Below are 16,515 nucleotides of genomic sequence, written 5' to 3'. Positions count from 1 at the left end.
TTACACAAATCTGGTTTTGTGGCAAAAATCTTCATAATTTTCGTGCAATGTTTAAATGAGGCTGGCAGAGAGAACAAGGCGCCCATTTACAGTTTCGATTCGATTATTTTGTAATAGATTTAACAGTGGAAATAAAATGTCTCAATTGCATGATTTTTTCCCGAACAGTTTCCGAATGTGGTCATCTGTTTTAAAGTCGCCAGCTTTACTTCCTGATAGAATTTGCAGTCGATTTATCCTTTCTCGCTTGCTTTAAGCACGCCTGTTAAATAAAACGTGACAGTTATCACATTGTCCACTGTCAGAAAATGAGAAGCACAAAGAGCTGGCCATTTATTTTCTATTTTTCTTCATGTAGGTATTAGCCAAATTATAATTATGGCCGACTGTAAAACTTGCCAAAGTTGTTCTGGAGTAACTAACTATTCACCAGAATGAGTCTGAAGAAGGGCCTCGACCCTAAACGTCACCCAATCCTTCTCTCCAGAGATGCTGCCTGTCCCGCTGAGTTACTCCAGCATTTTGTGTCTACCTTCTGTTTAAGCCAGCATCTTCCTACCTACACATACCGACACAGTTACTTCCTACACATCAGAATCACAGTTGATTCAGGGCTAACAGTTGAAAATCACACAACGGGCAATTATAAGACAAGCACATATTCCAGTTGGGCCGTCGCAGCAGGTAATAGCCACTGTATCTATGATAATTGCCAATTTTATATTTTTTATTCCATTTGAACTTCGAAAAGACTGAATCAACGTCTTGAAAAATGCGAATATTACTTTATCAGGATGAGAAGCTCAACGCTGTACATTTCCTTTGGTATTTTAAAAAAAATCACATACTTCAAGACATCCCATTCAAAATGAAGAATATATGTCTCTATAAGCAGTTTACGGAATTAGTTTGGAGTAGTATTTCTACAATATATGTGCATAATAGAAGCAGAATTATGCCATTCGGCCCAACAAGTCTATTCCGCCATTCAATCATAGATGATCTGTCTTTCCCCCACTATCCCATTCTCCTGCCTACCCCCCATGACTCCCTACAACTGTGCTGTAAGTCTGTTGGTGTATTTATATGGAAGTTAACAACAGCATAAGAATTTAGCTAAGTGGTGTAAAAAAGTTCACTCTGTTTCATACACCGTTAAACCACGATTTCTTCAGAGGAACGTCGGATGCGAGCGAGTGGTGGTTTAATTTACAAAACTAAGGAAAGCTGGCACCTTCTCGGAATTATACCTGCAACTGCACGAAAGACGGAGCTTTTCTAATTTAATGAACTCAATTTACCCCAATCTCGTATGCAAAGCTAAACACGAGAGGGATTTATATTTTACGACAAAAAAATCAGTTACGTTCACAAGGATGATAATCCAAAGATTCAGCGCCTTCTGTATTTTGTTTTTGACGTTTCTGAAAGCGATGTGGAATAGCAACTAACCACCATTCACGGGGAAATATATATATATATGCAGAAATGAAACGTTTGCTCTGCAAAAGAAAAAAACTCTAAAATAACACAATCCACGTAGTAATTACAGGTATATATTACCTGATAATGACTTTAGTGCCCGAGAAAAGATTAACAATCATTTATTACAATGACAATTCATACTAAGAATACTTATCCAGCATCTCCTGGGAATACTTTGAAGACTTGGGCTCTGTTTCATTTCAGTGTCTGAGCATTTCAGATGGACTATTTTACACATCATTCTTTCGGTTTAATGATAGTTTTAAAGTGCATGTAAAATGATTCCAGGAAAGTAAATGTGACTGAATGACTACTCCACTGCAGAAGGCCGGGAAGCTAGTGTCTAGAATCTTGTTGTGGATTGCAATAGGCGTCTTGAGCGTAGACGGTAACGCAACCTAAATGCATGCAAGGTAGTAGTTGCGATTAAACAAGGGAAGTTGAATTATTATCATTTGATCTATGACTGATCATTGTAAAATAAGTAACCTGAATCTTGTGGGGTGCCACCGGTTGGTTGTCAGAGTGTGAATTCAATAGTCAAATGTAATTTTAATGCTTAGCCGGATTATACTTTTACAAAATAGTTGTAGTAAATAAATGAATAAAAGTCATGGAATCTTGGCACCTACATCAGCATCTTCCCGGCATGCAGTAACATAACACTTGTTCTTTTCTTTACTTGCTGGGTAGTTTGCAGTCCTGGTAAGTGACGGCTGCGGCGCTACAGAGTTAAGAGTGGTCTGTTTTGCCCGCCATGTAAAGAAAGGGTGCGTGGTTGTAGTCAACTGAAGTCTAACAAGGTAATCATATTTCGTAACGAGGCCACGGTTTAAATATAATAGCTGGCCAGCGAAAGCACTCCACTTTTTAAAAGCGTTTTAAACTTTTAGCATCAAGGCTATTAAAGATACATAGGAGGCCGTTCGCTAGCGTCAATGTATCTCAGAGATTAATTCAACTGATGAGAGAGCGGTTAATGCAATCCGTGAACATTTAGACAGCAATATAAGACAACGTATATAGGATATATATATCTATTTTTTTTTAAATCCTGCTTGCCCCTCTGGGAGATTGAGAACCGTCAACATTCTTGTACAAATGTTGAATGACCCCTAACATGATCAGTTGTAAAAAGTTTGTTTTCGTTGTGGTGAGGAAGTCGAAGTTAAAACAGCCCAAACGAGGAGCTACTTTCGGAAGATATAATGAATGGCTATTTTAAACATTAAAAAGAAATTGCCATCATCCCAAATGATGCCGATGTGTTTATTTAGAGGTCTGGCTGGTGGCAGCTTTAACCGCCGACTATTAGAAGATTGTAAAGTGAAATCCAAGCTGCGGCTACAAAGCGGAAAGCTGTATTTCTCGAGAGGATCCCCCACTTTCCGGAAAGCAGGAAAGACCATACTGTTCACGACAGAAGAGGGAAAACCTACCAGTCTTCGGGGGGGCCTCAATCAAATATATTATTTTCCCACAGCCTGGATCGGACAGCCTTTTATGGCCTCAGTCTCAATGTCGAATAAATCATATTTTAATTTACGTCCTGCAATTCGGATAGATTGAAATAACATGCACGGGGCCTTTAAATAATCATTTCACCTGGAGATCGGCAGACGTCTGGGTGAATTCTGCACCCCCATTCTCCCCGCCCATCCACTCCTCCGCCGCCCCCCATCCCCACCAACCCGCCACAGCACCCAACACACACATCGACATCAAAAGCCACGTTCCTCCTGTAACGGGCTGATACCAAACAGTTGCATTCATTTCCTTCCCCATCCATTAAAAACAAGAGTCAGGGAGATGTTTTATGGTCTCTGTGCTACAAAATAAAATGACGTGGCTGACAAACACTGATTGATTCAACAGACTTCTCTCTGTCCCTAATAAGTTAAATTCCAGATTGCTCTCTGTATCATCGGCTTATTTCAGCAACAGATGATTTACCGGCTGAAACTAACTTTGCAATTTGTCCTATCAAACGGTCAAATAGGCTAATTTGTCCCTAAATCCGAAACGCAGAGATTAATGTACCTTTAAATTAGATTAAACCATTCGTCTCTATCTAAAACATGTATTTGTATATTGTATGAGCGCGTTCCCCAGACGGGGGAGGGTGTGGGTCGGATGATGCACACTGTGTTAAAGCATTTATTAAAATCGAAATGTAGGTATTGCACGAAAGTGTAAACATAGAATCATAGAAACGTAGAAAAATAGGCGCAGGAGGAGGCCATTCGGCCCTTCGAGCCAGCACCGCCATTCAATATGATCATGGCTGATCATCTAAAAATCAGTACCCCGTTCCTGCTTTCTCCCCATATCCCTTGATTCCTTTAGCCCTAAGAGCTAAATCTAACCCTCTCGTGAAAAGCATTAAGACACAGTCCTAAATATATACCTAAAATTAAACGGAGTACAACTTTCGATAGTAATTGTTATCTGTTGAATCTAACATGCAAGTGGCAGGTCAGATTCATTTCACACATAACTCTACCAGTGGAGTGAAACAATATCCTTATAAATGTAATTCTTCAACTTGCCAATGCCGTCTACAGTGGATGTAAGTGTTGTCAATGTCCAGTATATTAATTTGCTTGTAGTAATGGATATTGTCATATTAATTTACAAAAAAGGGAACGTAGAACCATAGATCCATTTATTTGTTCGACTGCGCACTTTCAAGCGTTTGATACAAATGATAGTTCATCTTAGCAGGATATACAATGGTCAAATGCATTCAACTTCTCAAACATTAAATGTGATTTATTTAAAATTTTAGATTTGTGTGCTGCGTAGAATTTAATGGTATCATACATTTTAAGAATTCTGGTAGTTCAAATTAACAGTAGAAAAAGAGTTTCAAAATCAAGCTGCCTTTTGAAACGATATGAGTAATAGCAAGCGTGGTATAACTGACGACTTTTATTTTATTTTGGTGCAATCATTAAACTGATATTAAGTGCGCTCTCTGCTTTTTAAGCGAATATTAAATGGCTAGTCGATTCCCTGCAGGCTGTCTCTGCCACAAGTTAAAGGATCAGAATAAATACAGTCTGTGCTTGAATTATGATCCACACGGATGACTATTCAAGGATTCCCAAAACCGCGGTTTGTAAGATTGCTCATCCCTTTCTCATTTATTTCTCATCCCTTCAATTTCAGCAATGGAAAATACCAAGCGGGAAATCTCTATCCATTATCCAGAGTGAATATGTGTGCTAACAGGAGTATTTGTGAAACTACTTCCGCACTGCGCTTGTTTGCGTGAAACTTTAGACTGGCATGAACGCAGGCTTTTAATACGTTGGCGTTTTACCTTGTTATTATAACCATCCCAGCTGTTGAATGGTTTTGTTGAATATATATTTTGAAAACTGCTCAGTACAGTATTAGTTATATTAAAGCGATGGGGGTGATTCTCTTCCCCCCCCCCCCACATCTCCTGAATTGATTGTGGCCGGACATTGGTTTACTTTGTTGTGAAATATTCTTTGAGTGGTAAAAGTTATTTATCATAAGAAAGTTTCCACCCAGCCAAGAAAAATTCTCGATCGAACTGCTGTAATGCACAATGAAGCATTCGCGAACTGGGCGTTCGTTATGGAACCGATGCATCATTTGGACAGCATAACGATGTCACCTTGTTGGGTCATGGTTCTTTACAGGACCCATTTGGTAAATATCAGAGTCATATCCGTGTGATGAATTACAGCGCGAAACTCCCTAGCTCAACATCTTCTTTCACTGGCATTCTAATTTAATCCTTTTAGCCGTTTATATAAAGAATGTTAGCAGTTGAGATGTAATGCCTTTAAGTACTGTACTGCAAAGCTAGTGAAATTTATAGTTTGTGTATATATTCTGGCTCCAGATATCAGCAGTGTAATGGATGGCAGTATTTCATGAATCCAAGTATATCTTCCCGGCTGCTAGGAATCAAAAGTCATTCCATTTATGGTGCACTAATGTCTCTTAGTTAATCCACAAGACGGGCAATAAAATTTAGTAGTAAATGCGCTGTTTGATAACAAAGAATTTATATTGATTACAGAAACGATCTAAACTAAATAAACCACCTTTTTATTATTATATCTTCGGGAAAACTTTACAGCAATGATTAGGCCAGCAAAAGGGACAGTAAAAATCTGTGCAAATAAACTATGAACCTGTTTTAAAGCAAATGTAGATAGGATGTAAAGCAGAGCAGGCACAGATAGTTATGTTTTGTAGAATTAAATAGATTCATTATTGATACTGTGAACCAGACGATGCCAGAATACATTGTTCATTTTCCCACTGTGGCATATGCTCTGCTAAAATATTACTTTTAAAAACAATAATAAGTGCTTATGAACACTTAAATATAATGTGTATTTGGCAGGCAATTTTTTTTTGCGAAATCATCGCGAATCTACATTTTGGCACATTGGATTACCAAAGATTGCATCCGCCACGCAAACCTACCTCTGTCTTCTCCAGATATTATGTCTTTCCAACAACCCAGTTTTATTTGGAGGTTTGTTTGCAATGACAATTTTATTTTGGAAATTTAGGAGATTGAAATTTCTGCATTTTCGTGCGTTTAAATGAATAAATAGACGCGTCGTTAACATACACACATTAACATTAAGCTCCTTTACAAAATAAAGGAGAATTCCGCTGAAATTAAATGTTATCTGTAACTTTTAACACAGGAGAGAGAGATTAGGCCCGTTATCCCCCCCTTACTTGTCTGCCACTGCTGACTACAAATACATACGGGGGAAATCAATGAAAGGCAATGGCATAATATGTCAGTGCCGGAAAGCATGCAGATACCCCTGTAGGTTACTGAAGTTCGAAATACCTCGATAGGTGCAATATCTCAGAGAGCAATATACTTCGGAGCAGGCGGCGGCGAACCGAAACGACTATCAGAAATGTAATATGCTTTCTACACCTTTTGAATTCCAGATTGCCAGGTAAAACACCTGTTTTAATATGTGCTAGACCAAGTTGGGCCCAAACCTCTCCTGCATTGGTGCAGCACCATCTCCCCCCCCCCCCCCTCCCCACCACCCCCCCCCCCCCCCCAACCCCTCCTCCACAACCCCCCACCCACCCACCCACTCCCCTCCCCTTCCCTCCCCCTCCCTCCTCCCTCCCCCTCGCCCTCCCCCTCCCCTCCCCCTTCCCCTCCCCCTCCCCTCCCCCAACTCCATCTCCCTCGACCCCCTTATCCTCCCCCACCCTCCCTCCCCCCTCCCGAGCAGATAGATTTAAACTTTAAAATGTGAATAACTAAAAATATAACACCGATTTCAATGAAACTTCTTCCATTAGCACCAACGGGACGACGGTGAGTAAGGTGGGCCTAAAACTGTCGCGCTATCGTGTACCGTTTTGGCTGTGGTTTAGGAACAAACAAACAAACAAACAAACAAACGAGAGTTTTAGTATATAGATAAGAAGGAACTGCAGATGCTGGTTTAAACCGAAGATGGACACAAAAAAGCTGGAGTGAATCAATGGGTCAGGCAGCATCTCTGGAGAAACGGAATAGGTAACGTTTCGGGTCGGGACCCTTCTTCAGACTGAGGGTCAGGGAGAAGAAAACGAGAGATATGAAAAGGTACAAAGAAACAAATGAAAGATGTGCAAAATGACAAATCAAAGCCAGCAACACCGATCAAGGAAATGTGGAGCCCACAATGGTCCATTGTTGGCTTTCGGGAAGGTGATAACGTGATATAAATAGCCAAAATAAACAAGACGACAGTGAAACTAGTACGACGGCTCGAGTGGGGGAGGGACGGGGAGAGAGGGTTACTTGAAGTTAGAGAAATCAATATTCTTACGGCCCAAGCGGTATATGAGGTGCTGTTCCTCCAATTTGCGTTTGGCCTCACTCACTTCGACAGTGGAGGATGCCCGGGACAGAAAAGGGACAGAAGAAAAAAAATGACCCCTGTTTCTTTCCCCACAGATGCGGTCTGACCTGATGAGTATTTCAGGCATCTTCTGTTTTCATTTTAGATTTCCAGCATCTGCAGGTTTTTGTTTATTTTCAACTCTCTGAATCAGCGATCTAATAAGATATTCGCGTTTCCTAGAAGTATCCCCCCAATATTATTTTTGCATTACAATTAAGATATAGCTGTAATATTATGAAGTCTATTTCGAAATGATCAAGTGCCGAGCACATATCCAGATTTGCCTGTTCTTTATGAAATCAGAATAATTACAATGTTTAATACCCTGTGTGCATTTATGTACAAAGTGTTCCTACTGGAGTATCCGATTAAAATGAAATATTGTCAGAACTTTCCTGTTGCGTCCATAACCAGCGCATACTATCCAGCTTACTTACAGATGTTGCGATTTCTTTAAAAGAATGGGCAAAACCGTGCTCTAATTCCACCATTTGACCCATGAAATCCTAATTAGCAGACTTGAGTCAACGATGTGTATTCGGAATACCCAGGTGGCTGGACTCACTGTCATTCCACATGAGACCCTCCCACCCCCTTTCAACCGGACCTCACGGAAAGACTGCAGATCAATAATCAGCTTAATGGAGCTCATTAGGATGATAGCCAGCCACCAGCTTGTGAAATTCCCCAGCTCTTTTGCGCCCAGCGCTTGAAGAGATATTTAAGGAAGAGACCACTTTCCTCTGGGCCTGAGAGCTACGGGTTTGTTTGTGTCCGATGCGAGGGCGGGTGATACATCAATCAGACAAGAACCTTTCTCCAACAATGACAATTTGTTTATAGCACGATGCCAAGAAAAACGCAGCAAGGTAATTGTATGTTTATGGCTCGTTCTGAATACCTACGCATCATCTCAGAACGCTGCCAGGCACTCTGTGTGCCGTGATCTATGTCGGTACCACCAAAAGGTCAAAATGCCCCAGCTGCCTTAAAAACCACATCAGCCCATCAAGTAGTAATAATGTCCATTAGTTTACAATAAATTATTTGAGTGATCGAGTAAACTTATTCACAGTTACCATATATAATCTATTCTTCAACATTATTAGCTTGTTCACTTTAATTAAAGCATCGAAATCCATTCCTTGGATGTGATCCTACACTTGTAACCTTTACATTTGAATGTACGCCGTTTCAACAGCTGCCCTGTTGTATTTCTCACCCACTGAAGGAATTAATTAATGTACGAAGGACACAAAACGCTGGAGTAACTCAGCGGGACAGGCAGCACCTCTGGAGAGAAGGGATGAGTGACGTTTCGGGTTATCGCAACATTTTGTGTCTATCTTCGGTGTAAACCAGCATCTGCAGTTCCTACACAAATTAATTCATGTACCCATCTAATGCTGTTCCCGTAATAGTTCAGCTGGATTCTTGTTGCGTTTTATATTCATATTTACTATATAATATTTGGTGCGTTGTGTTATGTCAAAGCGTGTTATTTTGCTAATGCCCCTCAATTCTTCAGAATGAGACCAGTTCCTTTTGTCCATCCACCCATCCAGGGCGAGATGTATATACGAGGTTAGCTGCTCCACGTTTCATCTCTATAAGGCATTTAAAAAATTTATAAGGCATTTAAATGTCACCAATGATGGCCAATTTAAAAAAAATAAAGACAACTAATTGTACAGCGTGATAGAATATTGTATAAAGCAGAAACGATTGAACGTTGGACGCACACTATAGCTGCTATCTTTATATTAACTTGAAGGTGCCTTTATGAGGATCTCTGTTTCAGATCCAATCCGACACTCAACCCATTTTTGTGCTACTTTTATAGAAAAAACGTCCCCCGTTCTCTGGAAGGCCTCCGTAGTTTATGCCATATTCCATAAAAATCACAAAAGACTAGTGTTAGTTTAAAGATCGGTTTAAATTTGATTATTTTTCTCCCCTCCTCGCGGCTACTCATACTTAAATTAAGAAGCAAAATCTTGGTAACTGATTTGCCTTGCCAAAACATTTGCTGTGGGATTATTTGATATTAATAAACGGGTGTTTATTTTAAAAAGTGAATAAATGTTTAATGTAAACGGTCATTAGTTCTGATGAGCGTTGAACAGCAATAATAAGGTCGTTTATTTACTGAGAGAAGCAAACGTTGTCATTACAGATGTAACGATCTGTCTCGGTGGACGCCAGCTAGTCCAAAGGGGCAGTCTACTGTGGAAATAATTCCTTCTGTTACTGAGTTGATTTACCCAGTCCCTTTCGCTTCTGCTGCTAGATATCGCAGCTCCCAGATGCAAAACTTTTTTTTTTTTAAATCCCAATGCCTTGCAGGAATACATGTCACCACTCTGGCAACGGCCATGATAGCTGACCATCTCTAACTGAAGTCTTATTCTGAGCGGTTGAGTGATGCGGAGCTCATGACTGCAGTGGCTGGGGAGGGCAATGGATGCGCTAGAAAGGGCAAGCAAGCAGGGTGAGGGGGGGGGAGGGAGAAGTGGTACTTTCTCGTTTTATAAACATGTATTACAACTTCTATTGCGAAAGGAAACTCCGTGCGAAATGATGTTACTGTAACTAGAACGCAGAGACATAACAAGAGAGAAACACAATGACTAATACCTCCTCAGACCAAAATGAGTCACATCAACAAATCTGGACAAACCGAGCGGCTTTTCCAGACCAATAAAATAGAACCTTGTGTAGGTACGAAGGAACTGCAGATGCTGGTTTAAACCCGCAGGAACGGGGTACTGATTGTGGATGATCAGCCATGATCACAGTGAGTGGCGGTCCTGGCTCGAAGGGCCGAAGGGCCTACTCCTGCACCTATTGTCTATTGTCTATTATCTATTAAGATAGACACAAAAAGCTGGAGTAACTCAGCGCGACAGGCAGCATGTCTGGAGAGAAGGGGAATGAATGGGTGTCGTTTCGGACCAAAGCTTACATGCTTGTCGCAGTAACAACGAATGCATGCAAGAGTACCTGTTTTTTACTGTTTAATGTCGCTGAGAGCTCGCTTTATCCTTTTCCATGTACCAATTAGGCAAAGAATTCAAGAAAAGCATAACGCTGGCAGAAATTATTTCAACACTTGCGGTACTAACAAAAGTGGGTGAAATTCAGGAAGAGTAATTCTGAAAGTATTGTGTTGACGTTTGCTATGGTGAATTGGAAGTCATGCATATGTTCCAAGAATGCCTTGTTTCAATTTGCATTTAATATCGAGATCGTATGATTTATTTATTTTTGGAAAGCAATGCATATTTCAATGAGAGAGATAGTTTTAAAATTATGTTCGTGTAAGATAAGCTAACTTCGAGCCAGTTTTAAAACCAGTTCAAAATAAAAATTTAAAAAACACTAATTTTGCACTTTCCAATGCCTCAAAGCTCAGTGTAGTGAATGAACAGTCAGTAGTCGACACACAAAATGCTGGAGTAACTCAGCGGGGCCGGCACCATCTCTGGAGAGAAGGAATGTGTGACGTTTCGGGTCGAGACCCTTCTTCGGACCCGCTGAGTTACTTTAGCATTTTGTGTCCACCTTCGATTTAAACCAGCATCTGCAGTTCTTTCCTAAACAGTCAATAGTGCTGAGCTATGACTGAAAGATCATTACTCTACTTCTTACAACCTACATCCTCACTGGGTCACTCTATTAAGGTTACAGTAGTTTTTAATAAACAGTTGAGCCTAGCACCAGTCATCTGGAGCACGACTCACTCGATCCGTGTAACATACATTGCAACAATTTTCCTCGTTAAAATGAGAACGATCCGTTTAAGATATGTTTGTGGTTTGCTTCACTCTTTAGGGTTTTTTTATAAAAGTCGTAAATCGTACTCTTAGTATTTCGCTAACGTTGACAGATCTCAGTAGCAGACATGTGGTCCAGGAATCAAGAGAAGTCGCAGGATACAGCCTGACCCCAGAGAGGATTCAGGATATATATTATTTTCAGACTGCTAAAAAAAACTAAACTACAGGCACCAATATCACTTCTGTAAATTTAATTTGGAAAATTGCGAAAAGCCAAGAAAGTGGGATTTAAACGATTTACATTCACGTTTTTTTCCCTGTGTCGTCTGTCAACGGATTCTTCCAATGAACCCCAATGAATAAAGTTGGCGGCGTTCCAAAATGCCAATTAGTTTATCACATTCAGCGAAAATTGTCTTTCCAGAAGTGTTTTCTTTATTATTCGAATTATGGACGATGATAAATGCAATTAAGACATAACTGGCATCTGGCTTATGGGTTTATTTACTCCGAACCTGTGCTTTAACTCCTCGTTAAACTTATTTTCATTCGTTGTGAAGCAATCGGATGGTGAAAGGTTAATAAGAGAATGCTTAATAAAATGTAATTATTGCACTTAGTGGACCATCGTTAGAAATCGCAAACGATACGGTAGTCTTCACAAGGAAGAGGGGGAGCACACTAAACTATTACACCTCATTTCGTGTTATCACGAACTGTCGAAATAACTCGTTTTAAATCCAGTTAATTTCTGGATACTTATTCCACTCCCCACGACTCAGCGTGAATCTACTGGAGTTGCAGGCTATTGTCTTGAAATGTGAAACAACGAGCAGTTGGAATACTTTGAGTGTGGCGAGGTGAAGGATCCAAAGAGTCGGTGCGGAGATCGGACCCTTTGAACCCGATGGAGCCGTGCGGCAAACCAATGCATCCAGTCACCAGCGCCTACCTGGCACGGGCCAGTTAAATAAACAGCACTCTGGTGACAACCCTAACAAAGATGGGTTAAAGATAAGGCGCCTTCAGATCTCTCTTTTTTTTAAAGAGAAGGAAATGTTTGTTAAAATAGAGGGGGGGAATCCAATTGATTTAAAGTGTGTGTAAAAAAAAAAGGACACAAAGTGCCGGAGTAACTCAGCAAGTCCGGCAGCATCTCTGGAGAACATGGATAGGTGATGTTTTGGGTCGAGACCCTTCTACATTTTGACTTGGAGTGTACCTGTATGTAGTTATCAGTCGAAACTGCACCAACGGAAATGATGTGAGATTTCTTTAAACGGGGATAATTTAACAGTTAATCCAAATTGCTACTCAAGTGGATGTTAGTAAATAATTTAGAAAATACAAGTTAGCAAAGTAGAAATCCCAAGGCAAACTCTGCCACCTTTACTGTTTGTATGATAAATGGGGATAGAACAATCTACGTGCAAGTCACTTGTATAAAACCTAATACAAAAAGGAGAAAGCTAAACTGTCAACATAATTAAAGCGTTAGCAATTTTAAATTTATCTATAGCTAATGCAGATCCTTTAAAGCTAAATTATATTTTATAACACGGGAGATGTGATCCATAAAGAAAGGCAAAAAGATTATCCGGAGGAAGTCCGAGGTACGACTGTACATTGGGAAACCTTTAATAATAAATTTGGCGGTCAGGTAAAGGTATATTTGCAGTAAATTATAAGATGGTAAAAGGCCAACTAGTACAACGAAGCGTCCTTTAAATCAGTAAACCATTTTATTAGATGTATTTACGATCAGTGCAATATTTTGAATCAGCCGGCATTGAAAGAAAATATTGGACATCACTGGGTAAACAGACCTTGAAAAAGCAAATACTCGTTATTCTGAATGTTAATACATAGTGATAGCTCGAACGAGGTGGTGGGTGTTTATAAATCCTGGGCCTCTAAAAATCCAGCTATGAAAATCAATATCAAATGAAATTTGATGAAAATCAAATGCAAATCAATATCAAAACACTAAAACTTATAATACAAGAATATTCACTTTCCAAGGAGATCTTTTTTTTTAAAACAAGACATACGATTTCAAGTCTCAAAATAATATTTACATATTTGCAATTTACAAGTAGGAAGTTGAGTGCGATCTCTTTTCGACTTCCTTTCGCAATAATATAACTTATTATTTTCTTCTGAAATGTCCTTTACCTCGTGGGAATCCCTTTGGAGAGGGGGTGGTAAAATAATGTTCACATTTATAGCAAGATTTGCGTTGGAGACGCCGGGGCACTTGGTTCGGGCGTGAGGCTTTGCTGTGGTATTGCAGTACTTAAGGGACCGAGACCCGATCTAATGACGGTGGTCTTGAGTTCTGCTGCGTCGTTCACCTCGATGTCTTTCTCGTTCAGGTCAGTGGATTCAGAGTCACTTTTCTCACTGTCGCTCTGATTGTCCCTCACTCGCTGTTCTCCCTCCACAGAGGCTGGCTTCTCCACTGCTTCCTTCTCCTTATCCTTCTGTGCCTGAGCTTCCTTCGAGTGCCTCCACTTCATCCGCCGGTTTTGAAACCACACTTTCACCTAGCGAGAGAAGAAAGGGCAAAAAGTCAGCCACTTACAAAATAAATTTATTCACAAAATGCTGGAGTAACTCAGACTGAAGAAGGGTCTCGACCCGAAACGTCACCCATTCCTTCTCTCCTGAGATGCTGCCTGGCCTGCTGAGTTACTCCAACATTTTGTGAATAAATACCTGCGATTTGTACCAGCATCTGCAGTTATTTTCTTATACTTACAAAAGAAACACTTAATAAAAACACCGTTCTGTACATGGATTTTTTCCCCTTCCCGTCTGCTCAGCCCGTAGCACAAGACCGGTTTCAGCTTCAGATGAAGGCCCTCGCGTGTCCCCGGGTTACAAAACACTGCCTTCGTTTTTGCCTAAGTCACCACTTCCTCTATGCGAAGAGCTTTATAACTCCATAAAGCAGTGTGGTCACCCTTTAGCAATTTCAAGAGAGCTGCGTTGCACCTTTATTAATAGGAGATGGCACTGTCCACGCAAATAATCAAATGGTGGGCACTAACTTCAGGTCAACAGCCCGCATGAAAACACACCCCAAATTGGGTTCTTCACCTAACTGGTGTGCTCACGGCGATTTCCGCATTGTTTGTTTTTGAATTGCCTTCCTCCAATTTTATAATGCATTTTTGTAACAATTTTTAAAGTATTTTTCATACAGTCGCTGCTGATCGATTTATTGCATTGAATCAATACCTGCTTCAAACACTAACCTGCGCGTCTGTCAACCCCAGCATCGCCGCCAGTTGCTTCCGATCAGGCTTAGTCACATACTTCTGAATCTCAAATCTTTTCTCGAGACCCTTTCTCTGCAGATTGGAGAATACAGCTCTGGACCAAGACCGCTTCCTTTTGTACGTCTGCGGCATTGTGTCTTTCGTCAGAACAGCGTAAGGCCCTGCTAGTTAAAATGAAGCGTTGCATCAGAGTTAATGTTGCAAGTTCTGCCCTACTTCTGCAACAAACCAAAGCTATTTTTATCTTAGAAATATGATGCCTAATTTATTTGAAGTTTACCGATGGCTAATAATTAGAACGAGCAATGCCTTTTTGGCTATTTTCGGGAGTCAGGAACTTAAATGTGCAGTTGGACAGTCCGAACGAGCGCTGATTTTGGCAAACCGAACGAGCGCTGATTTTGGCAAACCGAACGAGCGCTGATTTTGAGCGCGTTTTACTCTGCTTGTCCTTATAGATAACTCATCGGTTGGGATCATCTTTAGAATATTATTGCATTGCACTACATGCGGGGTTGAAATGGCTGGAATCATTAGTTTATTGTTGTAATAAATCACAACATGGACGTTAAATAGGCCAGAAATAGGAGGTTAAAAGGCCTGTGGGTCCCATGAATTTATTGAGAGGTGACGTTAACCTTGTTATCCTCATATTTATTCAGTTAATTTCTTGAGATTAAATACAGATACAAAATGAGGAATACACACACGCCGTCTTCTAAAGTGAAGATATTTTAACCAGAGCGGCTGATGTAGATTTTATTTTGTCTGTGGCGAAAATTGACGAATTAAGGCTATTAACCTGGAAAAGAATCCTGATAATGTTGCTGGTGCGAGCTTCTGGAGTTCATAACAGAGGGAGGCTCACCAAGTCCAGTGTCCAGCGACGCAAAGAACTGGTTGGCAGAACTGTGCACGGAGAGGTGGAGTCCAGGCCGCCGACCTGGGCACATGAGAGAGGTGAGATCTGCAACGGTAAACGGGGAGCAGGTTATGTGGGCACGCTGCTGGCAGGTAGTGGTCGTCTTAAGTTCAGTCCTGTTCATTCATAATACAATGGCTACCTTAACTCTCGCTGTCCGAAACATCCACTTAGCAATTAATTAAGCTGAAACTTGTGATACGGAGACACCGACAATGGCAAGACGCACCACCGATGTGCATTTGACTGACTCCTGTAACTTGTTACATCCCAAGCAATCCGCCCACACGCTTTGCACACACGCAAAATGAATTGCATGAGCAGCGATTAAAAACTGATGGTGTGACTCTAAAGCGGTAAACAGTGCGAGATTTCCCATCAATTCCCCAACCAATTCATAGCGGACTTTACACTGTAAAATTAGAACGATTAGAATTGTTCTTTACACTGTGAAATGAGCGTGTCGCTTTGATGCAGCTTTGCTGTGGACGCAGAGAGAGAGAGTTTGTCCGTAGATTTGCCTTACCTCGTAAAGTGCTGCACTCCTTGATTTTAAAGTCAGTGTCGGCGGACAGGATGCGGTCGATGCCGAACTTAAGGTCCTTGCTGGAGGGTGCGGGAAGCTGATGCACCGAGCCGGCCGCCAGCTGGAGCCGGGGCGACGAAGCGCAGATGGCCGGCGCCCGATGGTAGGGGGAGGCCGGCGAAGGTCTCTGAGCGAAGCCGCCCAGATGCTCCAGGGCGACGGGCGTGGGGCGCAGAGGGGAGCCCGGCGGCTGTAAGCTGTGGTGTCCGCTCATGTGAGCCACGATGGCAGATGACCCTGCCAGAGACGGCGGGCCGGTCGGCATGTTCTCGCTGTCGCTCAGATGCAGAATGTCGGCGATGCAAAACGAAGGCTTCTTCACCGAATCCAACAGGCCATTCGAGCAGTAGGCAGACCAGAGGCTGAAATTACTGGCGTAGTACGGAGCTAGTCCTGCGGTGTACATGGTGCAAACGTCCCCCTCGCTTTGCTTTTATTTTTAACAACTAGGATGCAAAGATTCGATCTAAAATAGACTGCTTTTGGGGGAGGGGAAGGGAACTTGACTTTGCGAACTCGAAACTTTCCTAAAACTCAT

The 16,515-nt window shown here is 41.3% G+C and overlaps 1 protein-coding gene across 2 annotated transcripts; it reads right to left on the bottom strand.

Annotated features, from left to right (window-relative positions):
• Positions 1-12,750: 12,750 nt before the first annotated feature.
• hlx1 (H2.0-like homeo box 1 (Drosophila)) lies at positions 12,751-16,488 on the bottom strand. 2 transcript variants are annotated; one of them, XM_078405782.1, is made up of 4 exons: positions 15,918-16,488; positions 15,272-15,436; positions 14,446-14,633; positions 12,751-13,731 (listed from the first exon to the last, which is right to left on the bottom strand). In XM_078405782.1, exons 1-4 carry the CDS (start codon positions 16,381-16,383, stop codon positions 13,408-13,410), a joined length of 1,143 nt encoding a protein of 380 aa, XP_078261908.1. In that variant the 5' UTR covers positions 16,384-16,488; the 3' UTR covers positions 12,751-13,407. The 2 variants fall into 2 exon arrangements, with proteins under 2 accessions (XP_078261908.1, XP_078261909.1); XM_078405783.1 differs by having other exon boundaries at positions 14,446-14,630; positions 15,338-15,436.
• Between the last annotated feature and the right edge of the window lie 27 nt (positions 16,489-16,515).

The sequence above is a fragment of the Rhinoraja longicauda genome, chromosome 9 (genome assembly GCF_053455715.1).
Source record: "Rhinoraja longicauda isolate Sanriku21f chromosome 9, sRhiLon1.1, whole genome shotgun sequence".
Classification (NCBI taxonomy): domain Eukaryota; kingdom Metazoa; phylum Chordata; class Chondrichthyes; order Rajiformes; family Arhynchobatidae; genus Rhinoraja; species Rhinoraja longicauda.
This window is presented reverse-complemented; position numbering and strand designations above follow the sequence as displayed.

Bases quoted from the DNA above. Each gene is read 5' to 3' on its own strand.
- hlx1 (XM_078405782.1), bottom strand. From the start codon at position 16,383: ATGTACACCGCAGGACTAGCTCCGTACTACGCCAGTAATTTCAGCCTC. The intron at 14,634-15,271 runs GTTAATAGCCTT...CATTTTAACTAG, and splicing joins TTATCAGGATTCTTTTCCAG to CAGGGCCTTACGCTGTTCTG. The intron at 13,732-14,445 runs GTTAGTGTTTGA...TTCTCTCGCTAG, and splicing joins TGGGGTTGACAGACGCGCAG to GTGAAAGTGTGGTTTCAAAA.